The sequence below is a fragment of the Grampus griseus genome (assembly GCF_964374135.1).
Source record: "Grampus griseus genome assembly, chromosome: 12".
Lineage (NCBI taxonomy): Eukaryota > Metazoa > Chordata > Mammalia > Artiodactyla > Delphinidae > Grampus > Grampus griseus.
In genome coordinates this window covers 34,735,998-34,750,015 of record NC_139006.1, presented here as the reverse complement: position 1 = coordinate 34,750,015, position 14,018 = coordinate 34,735,998, and the positions used below count along the sequence as shown (strand labels likewise).

General features: G+C 47.3%; 1 protein-coding gene across 1 annotated transcript in view; it reads left to right on the top strand.

Moving 5' to 3' along the window:
* Window positions 1-14,018, top strand: part of EMILIN2 (elastin microfibril interfacer 2) — a gene marked incomplete at its 5' end in the record, with an annotated part of 50,310 nt that overhangs the window by 20,898 nt on the left and 15,394 nt on the right. The window contains 2 exons of the mRNA XM_082668436.1: window positions 2,386-2,561; window positions 8,862-10,772. Coding sequence (XP_082524562.1) covers window positions 2,386-2,561; window positions 8,862-10,772 — 2,087 coding nt within the window. The remainder of the gene's footprint in view (window positions 1-2,385; window positions 2,562-8,861; window positions 10,773-14,018) is intronic.

The window sequence follows — 14,018 nt, the reverse complement described above, 5'->3', positions numbered from 1 at the left end:
CACAGAGATGTGGCCGTGAGCTCAGGTGGCCCCCAGTGGCTTCCAGCTGTCACTGCTTTCACACGCGGGGCTGGAAACTTGGTTGGAGATGCAGTCAACCTGAAGTCCACTGAAACCGGAAACCTAGAGCAATAGGGGTGGGGGGTGGGGCGGAGAGGAAGGAGGGTGCTCCAGGGAGCTTTCCTAAGTTATGCGCTAGCGCTGAAATCATCACTGCCTTCAGCGAAAAGAATGAAGTGTGTTGGAAAAGCAAGAACTTTCTTGCGCTCGGCTGGGCGGTGAGGGGCTAAGTCCCCCGGGTGGGGTGGGGGGTCGTCCCTCGGCATCAAAGCTGCGGGGTTTGGGCCCCTCGGCCCGGCTCAGCCACGGCCAGAAGGGTTTCATGAGGGCCGTCATCTCCCGGCACACGGAGAAAACCCCAGAGCAGACACATTTTCACATTCAATCCTCAGAGGAACCAGGTTTTTCGGAGATGACACATTTTTCCTGCATTATGCTGCGCTTGAGCCTGCAAAACAGTGAAGTGGAATTTTTCTTTCTTTTCCTGTAGTTTCTGGGACCACACAGAGGATGCCTTTGGTAGGTGGGGTGCTAGGGGGCTGAGGGCTAGTGTGGACCTGGACCGAATTAAGTGCTCAGGCTGCCTTCTTACCCAGCTTGTGGGCCCTTTTGGAGCGTGTCTGGGTGGGCGCGGTTGCTTCACATTGAGGCAGTTGCCAGCGAGACTGGCTGCTTCTGTGCGCTGGGAGGGCCCTGCGGGGTCCAGGCGAGCACATGGCTTCAAAGTCCAGTCCTGGACCTTCCTGACCATTGGAACTGGGAGAAGTCACTTAACCTCTACGAGCCTCTGTTTTCTCATTTGTGAAAAAGGAATGATGTATATAGTGGGGCCTTGATGGGGGACGTGGCGGGAATGAGAGAATGAAGAACCGGGAAGGCAGGTCTTGCACCTGCTTTGCCCCTGACCCCCTGAGCAGCCCTTCTTTTCTGTTTTACTTATTGGGCTTTCTCATCAGTTTTCCTTCAAACGCTTCCCACCCAAGCGTCTCAAAATCCACACACCCAGGCCGCACTGCAGACCGATTAAATCAGAGCTTCTGAGGGTGGGACCCCAGCGTGGGTAGTTTTTCACAGGTCCCTGGTAATTCTAACACACGGCCAAGGTTGAGAACCACTGCCCTACAAGACCAGGTGAGACGGGTCAGTGAAGTGCTGGGACACTCCCACTGGGGCAGTGCTGTCAGCGGGCCCTCCTGGAATTCTGAAGGGTCACCTTGCCTGTCCTGGCACGTGAGGTGGTTCCTGGCATGTGAGGTTTGGGGTGTCATGGTTTGGACCCTCAGGGAGGATGCCAGAAGTCCATTACATTTAGCCATTTGTAATTTTCTCAGGAATGTAGCTTTGAACTCTACCTGCCACAAGGCCGGGGCCTGATGGAGTCACTAGGCTGGCATCAGGCCCCCAGATGCCCCCCTGAGCAGCACACAGCAGCCCTGAGGACGTGATGCAAAGCCCGTTTCTTTCTGGGAATCGGTCCCAAAAGGGGGCTAGCTGCTCGTGCTGGGGTGTTGGAACCGAAGAGAAAGTGACGAGGTTCAAGAGAGCTGTCGTTCCCAGTCAGAAGGAGAAGCCGGGGTGACCCAGGAGCCGGCTTGCCTCTGTGCTGTGAGCAGGGAGGGCCGCTGCGGGGTGAGCTCCTGGTTGGTCCCTCTGAGCGCTGTGTGTTCTGGGCTGAGGTCCAGCCCTGGGTCTAAAGGACTTTCCAGCTTGTTGCCAGGGTCTCTATGTGATACACAAGTGCACCATAAACGGGATTTTTGAATGGTTCCAATTCTGCTTCCTTATTTCTGTCATTAGCCGTGTGGACCGGGGCATCTTTTTAAAAAGATCTGAACACAAATAGCGTGAGATGCGTCTCCAGGGGCTCGCTGCTCCCTTTGTTGGTGTTGGGAAAGAGGGTGCCGAGATGAATACACAGGGGGCCATGGGAGGTGAGGGCACCCGGGGTGTTTCTCTAAAACACAAACCAAATGGCCCTGACTTACCTTGGAAAAACCCCCACAAAGCAGCGAATTGTATAAGTTTGTCGGTGAAATAAAAGCCCGGTTTGTGAACAATGTCCACATCCAATGAGATTCATGGGCCAAGTTTTTCTGAGTTGTCTGTTTCTCCAGCCTTTAGTGGGAGGGGACCTGGGGGCAGGTGGATGCAGGAGCTGGAGGAAGGAGGGGGGCAGGGCTGGACTAGAGGAGACCAGTGGTCCCTGCTGGGTCAGCCTGGAGAGAGCAGTGACCTGGAGCGTCTTCATTCGGATTCAGCCAGGGGGACCGGGGGTGTTTGCAACAGCAGCCAGTAAAGAGAGATGCCACCTTTTTTCTTCGGCAGTTATCGTGTGAATGTCAGACCCAGATACGTCACCAGGTACAAGACGGTGACACAGCTGGAATGGAGGTGCTGCCCTGGCTTCAGGGGAGGGGACTGCCAAGAAGGTCCCAGAGACCCCATGAAGACGCCCCGCCCCACGCCCGCTCGGCCGAGAAACAGCGTGAAGAAAGCCACAGGTACCTTCTGACTTGCGCTCTGCTTTGCCGGCCGCCCCTGCTCCTTCTCACTACAGGATTTATGAGTTATGGCGTGGAGCTTTCCAAGTTCTGCCCAAAACACGCACATATGCCTGCAGTAGACACATGGCACACAAATTTAATTGCAGAAGCAGTAGCGATCGGAAGACAGACTTTTAAAAAGTAAATTGCGGGCTTCCCTGGTGGCGCAGTGGTTGAGAGTCTGCCTGCCGATGCAGGAGACACGGGTTCGTGCCCCCGTCCGGGAAGATCCCACATGCCGCGGAGCGGCTGGGCCCGTGAGCCATGGCCGCTGAGCCTGCGCGTCCGGAGCCTGTGCTGCGCAATGGGAGAGGCCACAACAGTGAGAGGCCCGCGTACCAAAAAAAAAAAAAAAAAAAAAAAGTAAATTGCTTTGTTAGGGCCAACTGGTTGTGAAAGCCAAGGCCTTAGAGTGGGAGATGCTGCTGGTCTCAGCCTTGTGTGGCCTGAGGCACAGACAAAAGAGAGTCAAGTGTAACGAGGTAATGATGCTTGGGTTGTTTTTACTTTACTTTTCATGTACAAGCTCCCATAAACCTGAATTTGAAGAAACTAAAATTGTTTCTTTTTCCAAAAGAAAAAAAGGTAAATAGAATCATTCTTATTCTGTTTGGGGTGAGATATTTGCAAAGCTAAGCCCCAAGTTAGAAGTGTCCAATGAGGCTGTTCTTAAATTTGCTTTTGATTTTTTTTTAAGTGAAGTAGCACAAACTCAATGAATAGCTTAGCAAGCAATGACAATTTTCACCTTGGCTTTTAAGTGTAACATTAAGAAACTGACTTTTATGGATAAAAATATTTTGACATTTTATTCTACATTACTTTATCTTTCTTGTTTTTTAAAGTTCAGTGAGAAAAACCTAGATTTTCTTATGAGTTAAATGTTTAAGTCATCTTTAAATGATTATATTTTCCCATGAGGTGTTTTCAGTTTGTTTTGGGGTTTTTTTTGTCTGCATTGGGTCTTCGTTGCTGTGCGCGGGCTTTCTCTAATTGTGGCGAGCAGGGGCTACTCTTCGTTGCGGGGTGCGGGCTTCTCACTGTGGTGGCTTCTCTTGTTGCGGAGCATGGGCTGTATGTGCATGGGCTTCAGTAGTTGCGGCCTGCAGGCTCAGTAGTTGCGGCTCACGGGCTCTAGAGCTCAGGCTCAGTAGCTGTGGTGCACGGACTTTGTTGCTCCGCGGCATGTGGGATCTTCCCGGACCAGGGCTTGAGCCTGTGTCCCCTGCATTGGCAGGTGGATTCTTAACCACTGTGCCACCAGGGAAGTCCTGTGTTTTCGATTTTGAAACTAGTGGTGTTTCCCAATATTGTCCGTAAAACAGACTTTAAAATAATTTTTATTATAAAAGTAATGCATATCTATTACAGTATGTTTATAGGAAAAATATTTAAGTACACATAATCTCACCACCAAATGACAACTACTGTTAACATTTTACTATAGAACACTATTCTCTTTTCTATTTCTGCACATACATTTTGTTAAAGAAAAATTCATTCATTCATCCCACAAATATTTATTCTATATCTGCAGGCTCTATACTGGGTTCTTAGGAAAAGAGAAAATCAAGGCAGACACAGTCCCTGACCTCATGAAAGGCAGACACTAGACAAGTAGTGAGGGGGCGTGTTGGATCATAGTGGACAGTTTATTTCTGTTTTGTTTAGTTTTACTTTTTATTTTATAAAAGTTTAAACATACATGTAGTTTAATGAGTTCAGTAGCTTTATAAGGACTATTAGGAAAAGCACTTTCTCTCCCACTTTCCCTTCTCAGGGGTATTAGCAAATTCCCTTTCTCTCCCACTTTCCCTTCTCAGGGGTAATTACTTTAAACTCTTTAAAAATTAAAATAATTGAAGTATAGATTTACAATACTATATTAATTACAGGTGTACAACACAGTGATTCAGTATTTTTATAGATTATACTTCATTTAAAGTTATTGCAAAATAATGGCTATATTTCCCTGTGTTGTCCTTGTTTCTTATTTATTTTTTACATAGTTTGTACCTCTTAATCCTCTACCTCTGTCTTGCCCCTCCCCCCTTCCTTCTCCCCACTGGTAACTACCAGTTTGTTCTCTGTATCTGTGAGTTTGTTTCTGTTTTGTTATATACATCTATTTGTTTTATTTTTTAGATTCCACATATAAATGATAACACAGAGTATTTGTCTTTCTCTGTCTGACTTTTATTTCTCTAAGCATAAAACCCTTCAGATCCACCCATATTGTTGCCAATGGCATTGTTTCATTCTTTTTTATGGCTGAGCAGTATCCCGTTGTATATATATACCACATCTTCTTTATCCATTCATCTATCGATGGACACTTAGGTTGCTTAAAAATATGTAATGCTTCACGAATTTACCTGTCATCCTTGTGCAGGGACCATGCTAATCTTCTCTGTATCATTCCAATTTTAGTAAGTGTGCTGCTGAAGTGAGCACTGCTTTAAACTCGTTAGATGGTCTTTTGGAATTTACCTCCACACCCCTTGACTTCTCATTATGGAAGGTGAGGATTTAAGTCCCTTTCATCTAACATGGGGCTCCTATACTGCCATCCTTTCCGTTCAGTTATACTGTGTTTTTATCTGTTCAGTATTTATTGGTTACATTGTAGTAGTTATATAATGTTTACAGCGGAGCTCTGTAGTGTACTATGAACATGCTGCCTTTCCTACACTGTTTCTGGATTTCTCTAGAGTTAATAAGCATGTTTTCCTTTGCTTGGTTTTCTATATTTTTATCCCTATTTCAACCCAGACTCTCCGCTGGTTATCTGCATGTCCCCTCGTTTTGTTCAGACACATCGGTTTCATCTCCTTGAAGAAATCTCTCCTAGAGCCTTCTCACCTGCCCCACCTGGACTGGTCATCTGCTTGTCCTTGTTCACAGCTGCCACCCTGTGACCTTAACTGACTTCTCTCCCATCCGTTCCCTGCTTCCTGTACCCCCTGCTTGCTTTTTCTCAGTTTATTCCCTTGTTTTGGTAGAGCACATCTTCTAGTAGTTTCATGAGAGGATTGCATGGGAGGTAAACTTTTTGATATTCTGAAAATATATTTACTCCAGCTTCAGAATTCTAGGTTGGAAATAATTTTCCTTTAGAATTTTGAAAGCATCACTCAATTTTCTTCTAGTTTCCAAAAAGGAACGCTCCTACACTGTTGGTGGGAATGTAAATTGGTGCAGCCACTATGGAGAACAATATGGAGGTTCCTTAAAAAGCTAAAAATAGAGCTACCATATGATCCAGCGATCACACTTTTGGGCATATATCCAGATAAAACTATAATTTGACAAGATGCATGCACCCCAGTGTGCATTGCAGCACTATTTACAATAGCCAGGACATGGAAGCAACCTAAGTGTCCATTGACAGGTGAATGGATAAAGAAGATGTGGTGTGTATATGTACAATGGAATATTATTCAGCCATAAAAAGAATGAAATAATGCCATTGGCAGCAACATGGTTGGATCTGTAGATTATCATACTAAATGAAGTAAGTCAGAGACAAATATCATATGATACCACTTATATGTGGAATCTAAAAAAATGATACAAATGAACTTATTTGAAAAACAGAAAGAGACTCACAGACATAGAAAACAAACTTATGGTTACCAAAGAGGAAAACTGCGGGGGAGGGATAAATTGGGAATTTGGGATTAATATATACACACTACTACATATAAAATAGATAACAAGGACCTACTGTATAGCACATGGAACTATACTCAATATTTTATAATAACCTGTGTGGGAAAAGAACCTGAAAAAGAATATATATACATATATATATATCTGAATCACTTTGCTGTACACCTGAAACTAACATAACATTGTAAATCAACTGTACTTCAATTGAAATTTTTTTTTTCTTCTAGTTTCCAATGCACTGTGAAAATGTCCAAAACCATTCTGATTCCCAATTTTTTATATGTGACTTGGTTGGGGTTTGTTTTGCTTGTTTTGTTTTTTGCCATTTTAGTGAGATTTCAGAAGAGAATGAAAGGAAGCGCCTATCCTCAACCCACTATCACTGTAATGAACATACTGTTTCTGGAACTTATTTTTTAACTTCATGAAAAAACATTCATGTCATTAAATATACTACAATATCATCTCATGGCTTCATAGAGTGTCATTGTTTGGACATTATCCTGTACCGTTGGTCCTTTAGACTGTTTGCAATTTTTCATTATTATAGATAGTATTTTTTCCTGTTAAATTTTTGGATTCATCCTTATTATTTACTAGAATAAATTTCTAGAAGTGTAATTGCAGAGTCAAAAGGATTCTGAGTATTTTGATACTTGCCAAATTATCCTTCCAAAAAGTGGTAACAATTCTTATAGTCACCAGCAGTGTATGAAGAAAACCTCTGCTTACATCCTGATTCTCCCCTGCTTCTCCAGCCCTTAGAAAAAAATTTCCTTTGCTCAGAACAGCATTTCATGTGTACGTGATTCAATGAATTTTATTTCTGGTGTCCTGAGATAGAATACATTTTTCAGTATGGAAAACAAGGTGTTCTTTCTAGTTTTCTCCTTGGGAATTTAGACATCTGAATTCCAGTCTTGGTTTTAACACTATGTTGATTTTAGTGAATGATAACTGTTGATATGATCATCTGCAAAAGTTTAGAGGAGGAGAAAACAATGAACATGAAGCTCAAATATCGACAACATTCTAAATTTACTTCCAGTGTTTGTCAGTTTACATTAATGCATTTTATTTCATTGTAATCTATGTCGTGTGTGACTTTTTCCACTTTACACGCTAGGTCTCAGTATCATCTGTAGGCTTGTCGATGGTATTCTAGAATTCCTTGTATTCTGTGTTCAAGGGCGTGGTTTGCTGCTTATTCTCCTAGTGCCTCAGATTTAAAAAAAAAATAAATTTATTTATTTATTTTTGGCTGCGTTGGGTCTTCGTTGCTGCGTGCGGGCTTTCTCTAGTTGTGGTGAGCGGGGGCTACTCTTTGTTGCGGTGCACGGGCTTCTCATTGCAGTGGCTTCTCTTGTTGCAGAGCACGGGCTCTAGGCACTTGAGCTTCAGTAGTTGTGGCACACGGGCTCAGCAGTTGTGGCTCGCGGGCTCCGGAGCACAGGCTCAGTAGTTGTGGTGCACGGGCTTAGTTGCTCCACAGCATGTGGGACCTTCCCGGACCAGGGCTCGAACCTGTGTTCCCTGCATTGGCAGGCAGATTCTTAAGCACTGCACCACCAGGGAAGTCCAGTGCCTCAGATTCTGATAACCTGCTTTTTGTTTAATTTCTCTCTCTCTCTGTACGTTAGTTTATTTTCATTTTATGACTCATCACAATTATTTTATAATAATTTTTTTCTTTTGGACTGTTTCCTTGCAGGGTACATTTCTTAAAGTAGGATTATCAAAAGTGGAATGTTTGGGGAATTCCCTGGCGGTCCAGTGGCTAGGACTCTGTGCTTCCACTGCACGGGGCACGGGTTGGATCCCTGGTCCCGGAACTAGGGTCCAGCAAGCCACGCGGGGCTTGGCCACAAACAAATTCAATGTTTGTATTCTTTGACTTAGTGACTCTCACTGCTTAGGGCCACGTAGCTCTGTTGTTGGCAGACGCCAGTAGACTCTGTTGCTTTATCTCTCGTTCGCTGTTAGTTTCCCCAGCTGCATGACAGCACTGAACAATGTCTATGAGAGTCTTTTAGCACAGGGATGCTATTAAAAGTAAGCAAACATTTAGGGGTTGCTTGGAGGATAACTTGCTGCTCGTGTGATATCATACCACCCAACTGCTAATGGGTGGATCTCAAGTGGGTTCTTGTGGTTTTACAGCATGCAGTCAACCACCGGGGTGTGGGTGCAGTTACTAATGAGGGAATGATGTATGTTCATATGATAACGCAAATCAAGAATTTTCCCTTCAGGGTGAAAGAGGCCATTGAGTATCTATGATGTGCCGTGTAAATATCCTCTTAACAACCCAAGAGGGAAGATAGTGCCTCTGCTTCGTAGATGAGGGGATTATAGTTCACAGAAGTGAGTTAGCCTGCTCGAGGGCAGGCTGTAAACAGCAGAGCCAGAATGCCCCTGGAGCTCTCTTTTACTTAAAGCCCATAGTCTTTTCACTCTAGCACAATAATTACCTGCGGTGAGAAGGGAGCTGTAAGTGAATCCCATGAACACCCTGTTTATTGTCTTTGCAGAAACTGGGTAAAGGTAGAAAATGTTAAGTCGTGTCCAACTCTTTCTTTGTCACAGACAGTGAACCAAGCCGAGTCTCAGAGCCTGGGAAGACTTTGTCACCAACTCCTGCAGCAGAACTAAGTCGGACCGTAGATCCAAAACAGGGGCCCCTAGAACTTCAGGAAAAGAAAATCCAGGTGCTTGAGGAGAAGGTTCTCCGACTCACAAGGACGGTGCTTGATCTCCAGTCTTCCATTGCTGGAGTGAATGAAAACCTCAAACACTCCATTCAGGATGACGCCAGCAAAATGCTGGCATCGTGGCTCAGTAACCTGCACCCCCAACCAGTGCCCGACAGTGCCGTGGGTGGAGAACCAGAAACGGTCCAGCTTCCTGGTGTCCTCAACAGTAAGGAATCTGGCATGAAGGACATCAAGTCTGAATTGGCTGAAGTCAAGGATGCCCTGAAGACCAAGAGTAGCAAGCTGGAAGAGCTGGATGGGAAGGTGAAGGGCTATGAAGGGCAGCTCAGACAGCTCCAGGAGGCGGCCCAGGGCCCTACGGTCACCATGACGACCAATGAGCTCTACCAAGCGTATGTCGATAGTCAGATTGATGCCCTGAGAGAGGAGCTCATGGAGGGAATGGACAGGAAGCTGGCTGATCTGAAGAACTCGTGTGAGTATAAGCTAATTGGTCTCCAGCAGCACTGTGATGACTATGGGAGCAGCTACCTGGGAGTGATGGAGCTTATAGGAGAGAAGGAAACCAACCTGAGAAAAGAAATCAGTGACCTTCGAGCCCGGATCCAAGACCCTCCAACCAGGGCAAACTGCTGTGACGGTGCCAAGAATGGTGACTTTGGGCAACAGGTCAAGACGTTAGACCAAAAAATTGAAAGAGTTGCTGAAGCGACTAGAATGCTGAACGGACGACTAGACAATGAGTTTGACCGCCTCGTAGTTCCAGAGCCAGATGTGGACTTTGACGCCAGATGGAATGAACTGGATGCAAGGATCAACGTGACAGAGAAGAATGCAGAGGAACACTGCTTTTACATTGAAGAAACCCTCCGGGGGACCATCAGTGGGGAGGTAGATGACTTGAAGCACCTTCTTGATCAGAAAATACAGTCTCTGGAGGAGCGGCTGGGGAGCGCTCTCCTGGCGATGGCCAACGGCTCGGAGGCAGAACTTGCTCCCCCAGCGTCAGCCCTGCCTGATGGTTCGGGGGCTGGGAACAAACAGGTCATGGTGGAGTTAAACCACCTGAAGGACAAAGTGCAAGTGGTGGAGGATATGTGCCTACAGAACTTCCAGGGAGAGCCTCGTGGGAGAGAAGATACTTTGCGAAACGGAGACGACCCTTCAGCAGGTGACGCTTTGAGCCTTTTGAAATCTCTAAATGACACAATGCATAGGAAGTTTCAAGAAACCGAGCATAGCATGCAGAGACTTCAACAGAATTTTAGTTTTCTTTATTCTCAACTAAACCACACAGAAGACCACGTGAGTCATCTTCATAATGAGCTGAGCAGTGGTAGAGAAGGTAAAAAGGCTGCAGGGCGTGGGTCTCCTAAGGGGGCTGAACCCCTCCCGTCTCCCCCGGCCGCCTCGGTGCCTTGCTGCGACCAGCTGGAGGAGAGGTGGCAGCGGCTGCAGGGCCAGGTCCTCGCCGAGCTGGACGCTTGTAAGGAGAAGACACACGGGGTCCAGAGGGGGGTCTCTGTGGTGGAGGACAGGGTGTCTCATATGGAGAAAACCTGCAGCAAACTGGACTCCATCTCAGGAAGTCTTCAGAAAATCAAGGAAGGGCTCAACAAGCATGTCAGCAGCCTCTGGAGTTGTGTCAGGCAGATGAACGGGACGCTCCGGACACATTCCAGAGACATCTCTGGCCTGAAGAATTCAGTCCAGCAGTTCTATAGCCATGTTTTCCAGATTTCTACGGACTTGCAAGACCTGATCAGATTTCAACCATCGGCAAGTAAGTGGACCTTTACAATTCCATTTCTTGTAATTGTTTGCAACACGTATTATGCTAGGTTTTGGATGGTTTGTGGAATTAACTACATCACTGCTAACCGAAGTGTGCTTCATAGGTGGGGGCCAGTTTGTGAATCGTTGGGTGCTGGGTAACATTAAGGCAAATACCAACAGCGAGAGAAAGTATTTAGAAACTTTTAACATAATTTGACGTCACCGTAGCGTTCAAGCACATGATCTGTGCATTTTGCAAATGATCAGCCGACAGCAAATTGAAAATACAAAAGGAGAACTGGTCCTTCCCCGCAGGTAGGTGGTAGAAGGTTGATCTATACTGTCATGTCTGTGAGCTTAGAGTCGGGGTCAGATCTGTGGCATAACAGCTTGGGGCAGTGGATATGTTGTCTTGTTTTCTACTCAGGGAGTCTCCTGTGTGTGTCCATTCACCTCCGTGTGAGCATCACTTCTGTTTGCTGGTGTCATAATCTCTGTCATTATCATGACAGAGCATCCGCTTTGAGCATCCTCTTGTTCCCTAAAATCTAGGGCCTACGTGATGGCAGGTAGAATGCATTGTATTCCTTTCCAAAGACAGAGACAGGACCGTGGACAAAAGCACTTCAGGGGCAGTAACTGTTTAAAGCCCCATAGTGTCCAGAACAAGGACGCTCATAAGGTGCGCTTAGGGCAATGCCGGCTGCACGTGACACACTCGACAAATGTTTGTTGAATGAATTAATGAATTGAGTGGATGAATGGTCCCTTAATAGTATTGAGTGATATAGTCAAGTTAATTTCTGTTATTTGGGGGTTCAGCACGTCATCCCTGAAGGGTAGAGCCTCCCTTGTACCTGGATTCAGTAGCCTCAGTACTGAGCCAGCCTTTTCTAAAGCACGCGGGAGGGATGAGCGGGGAGCTCACATTTATTGAGTGCTTTTTATTTGAATCAGCACTGGCCTAGTCCCCTCAGGGATGTGTTCCAAGGTCGCACAGCTGGGAAGTGGTGGAGGTGGGGTGAGGACCCCAGGCGCTGTCCTCCAGGCCTGCACACATCTCCCCTATGTCTCCCAGAGATGAACGCACACTTACTGGGTCCATGAGGACTTGGGGAGGGCCAGCCATGTGCCCGAGAGGACCCCACTTCCTGACCAGTCCTGTCTTCTTTGTTGGCCTTTATCACCTTTCCACCTTGCTCAGCTACAGGTGACAAAGGCCCTTACCTGTTGATGCAAGTTCCTGGCCTGGTGTGAGCTTGTAGAATTTTAGGATCAGGTCCTATCTGAGACTTACAGCCTGAGAAGGGGAGGCTGGAGTGGGAGAAGCAGAGGAGCCCTGGCCTGGCCGGGGAGAGCCAGGGCCTGGTCCACAGGAGGCGGGAGGGTCCCAGGTGGTGGGTGGGAAGTGCTTTGAACCTTCCCAGAGATAAGGAGTTTGTAGATAAGGAATTACCCAGGCAGTCCCTATATTTATAACCCTCCCCCTCCCCTCCCCCCAGGCCCACACAGCTCCCCTATCTCTGGAATGTTGGGTAAAGGTCACAGGACTATGTGTGTATTCATAGAATGATTGTCCCTCATGGTGACAGTTCTGTCTGGACTGTGCTTTTTAACAACAGATTGAACCAGATATTTCCAGTTGATTTGCAGCTCCCAGGCAGCGTGGGAAGCTGTGTTTACTCCTTCACGCTTGGCTGTGAAAGGAGGGGTCGGGGGTGAGCGCCTTTAAAGAGAATGTGGCTTCCAAAAGATGATCCTTTCGGAATGAACTCATTGTTCTGAGTGTAGAAAGCATGGATTTCCGAGAATTTCCTTGATTGGAAAGAGACAAACAGGCAGAGTCTGTCCATCCTTGCAGTGCATCCAGGTCTAGGAGAACCGGAGCATGAGAGGTCTGTGGGTGAATCTGGAGTTCAGGTCACATGGACCAGTTAAGAGTCAACAGTACAGGGGCTTCCCTGGTGGTGCAGTGGTTAAGAATCCGCCTGCCAGTGCAGGGGACACGGGTTCAAGCCCCAGTCCGGGAAGATCCCAAATGCTGCGCCACAACTACTGAGCCTGTGCTCTAGAGCCTGAGAGCCACAATTACTGAAGCCCGCGCACCTAGAGCCCGTGCTCCACAACAAGAGAAGCCACCGCAATGAGAAGCCCGTGCACTGCAACGAGGAGTAGCCCCTGCTCACCACAACTAGAGAAAGCCCGGGCGCAGCAACGAAGACCCAACGCAGCCAAAAAAAAAAAAAAAAGAGTCAACAGTACATTTATTGAGCGCCTACTATGCGCAGGGCTCTGTGAGGGGTGCAGAGGTGAGTAGCACGACCCTCACGCTCCAGGCGTTTTCAGTCACGGGGCTAACGACATGCACTGGTCTGCAGAGAGGATGAATGAGGTGGTGTGTTAGGGCCCAGTGAGTGGTGTCAGGGTTTATCCTTTTAGTTCATTGGATCTTACTGAACCCGTACTTTGTGGGAGTAATGAGCTATGTCTGTGCAGTATGTGGATGTGTGACAGTGTGTGTGACAGTGACATTCTGAGGGGAAACAGGCAGACAGAGATGGTCACGGGCACAGGCACATGGCCACTGTGGAAGTCAGGGAGGGCTTCTCGGAGGAGGGAGCCTCCAAAGATGAGGAGGTTGAGCGTTCAGGGGCTGGTGGAGTGAAGGGTGAGGTGGAGTGATGAGAGAAGCTTCTGGAAGGAGGCGTTGGCGTTACTGGAGCTCATACTGAGGGGTGGGTAGGGTTCAGCAAAGCAGGAGGGGAGGACATCCCTGCTGAGGAGTTGTGTAAATGGGCCCGTTATTTACTGCTGTGTGACAGCCTACTCCAGATCCTGGTGGCTTAAAGCAACAGAGCTGTATCATTTTCCATTACTCTGCGGGTCAGGAAACTGGCTTGGCAGTTCTTCTGCTCCATTTGGTGTCAGCGTGAGTCACTCACTCAGCTGCAGTCAGGGGGCTGGTGGGCCCGGCTGGGCTGGGAGGGCCAGGCAGACGGGTCACGTGTCCGGTGCCTCAGGGGTCCCTCCACACAGCCATCCTGTCTCTTCGTGTGGCTGACTTGGGCCTCCTCACAGCAGGTGGTCTCGGGTAGTCAGACTTATCACATGGTGAAAGCGGAAGCCTCTTCCAGGCGAGGCCCGGAGCTGGCATGGTGTCCCTTCTGCCACATTCCACTGGTCAAGGCAAGGTGATGCGGCTGGTGGGCGTCAGGACAGAGGGAATATTAACGACAGTCATCATCTCTCCCAC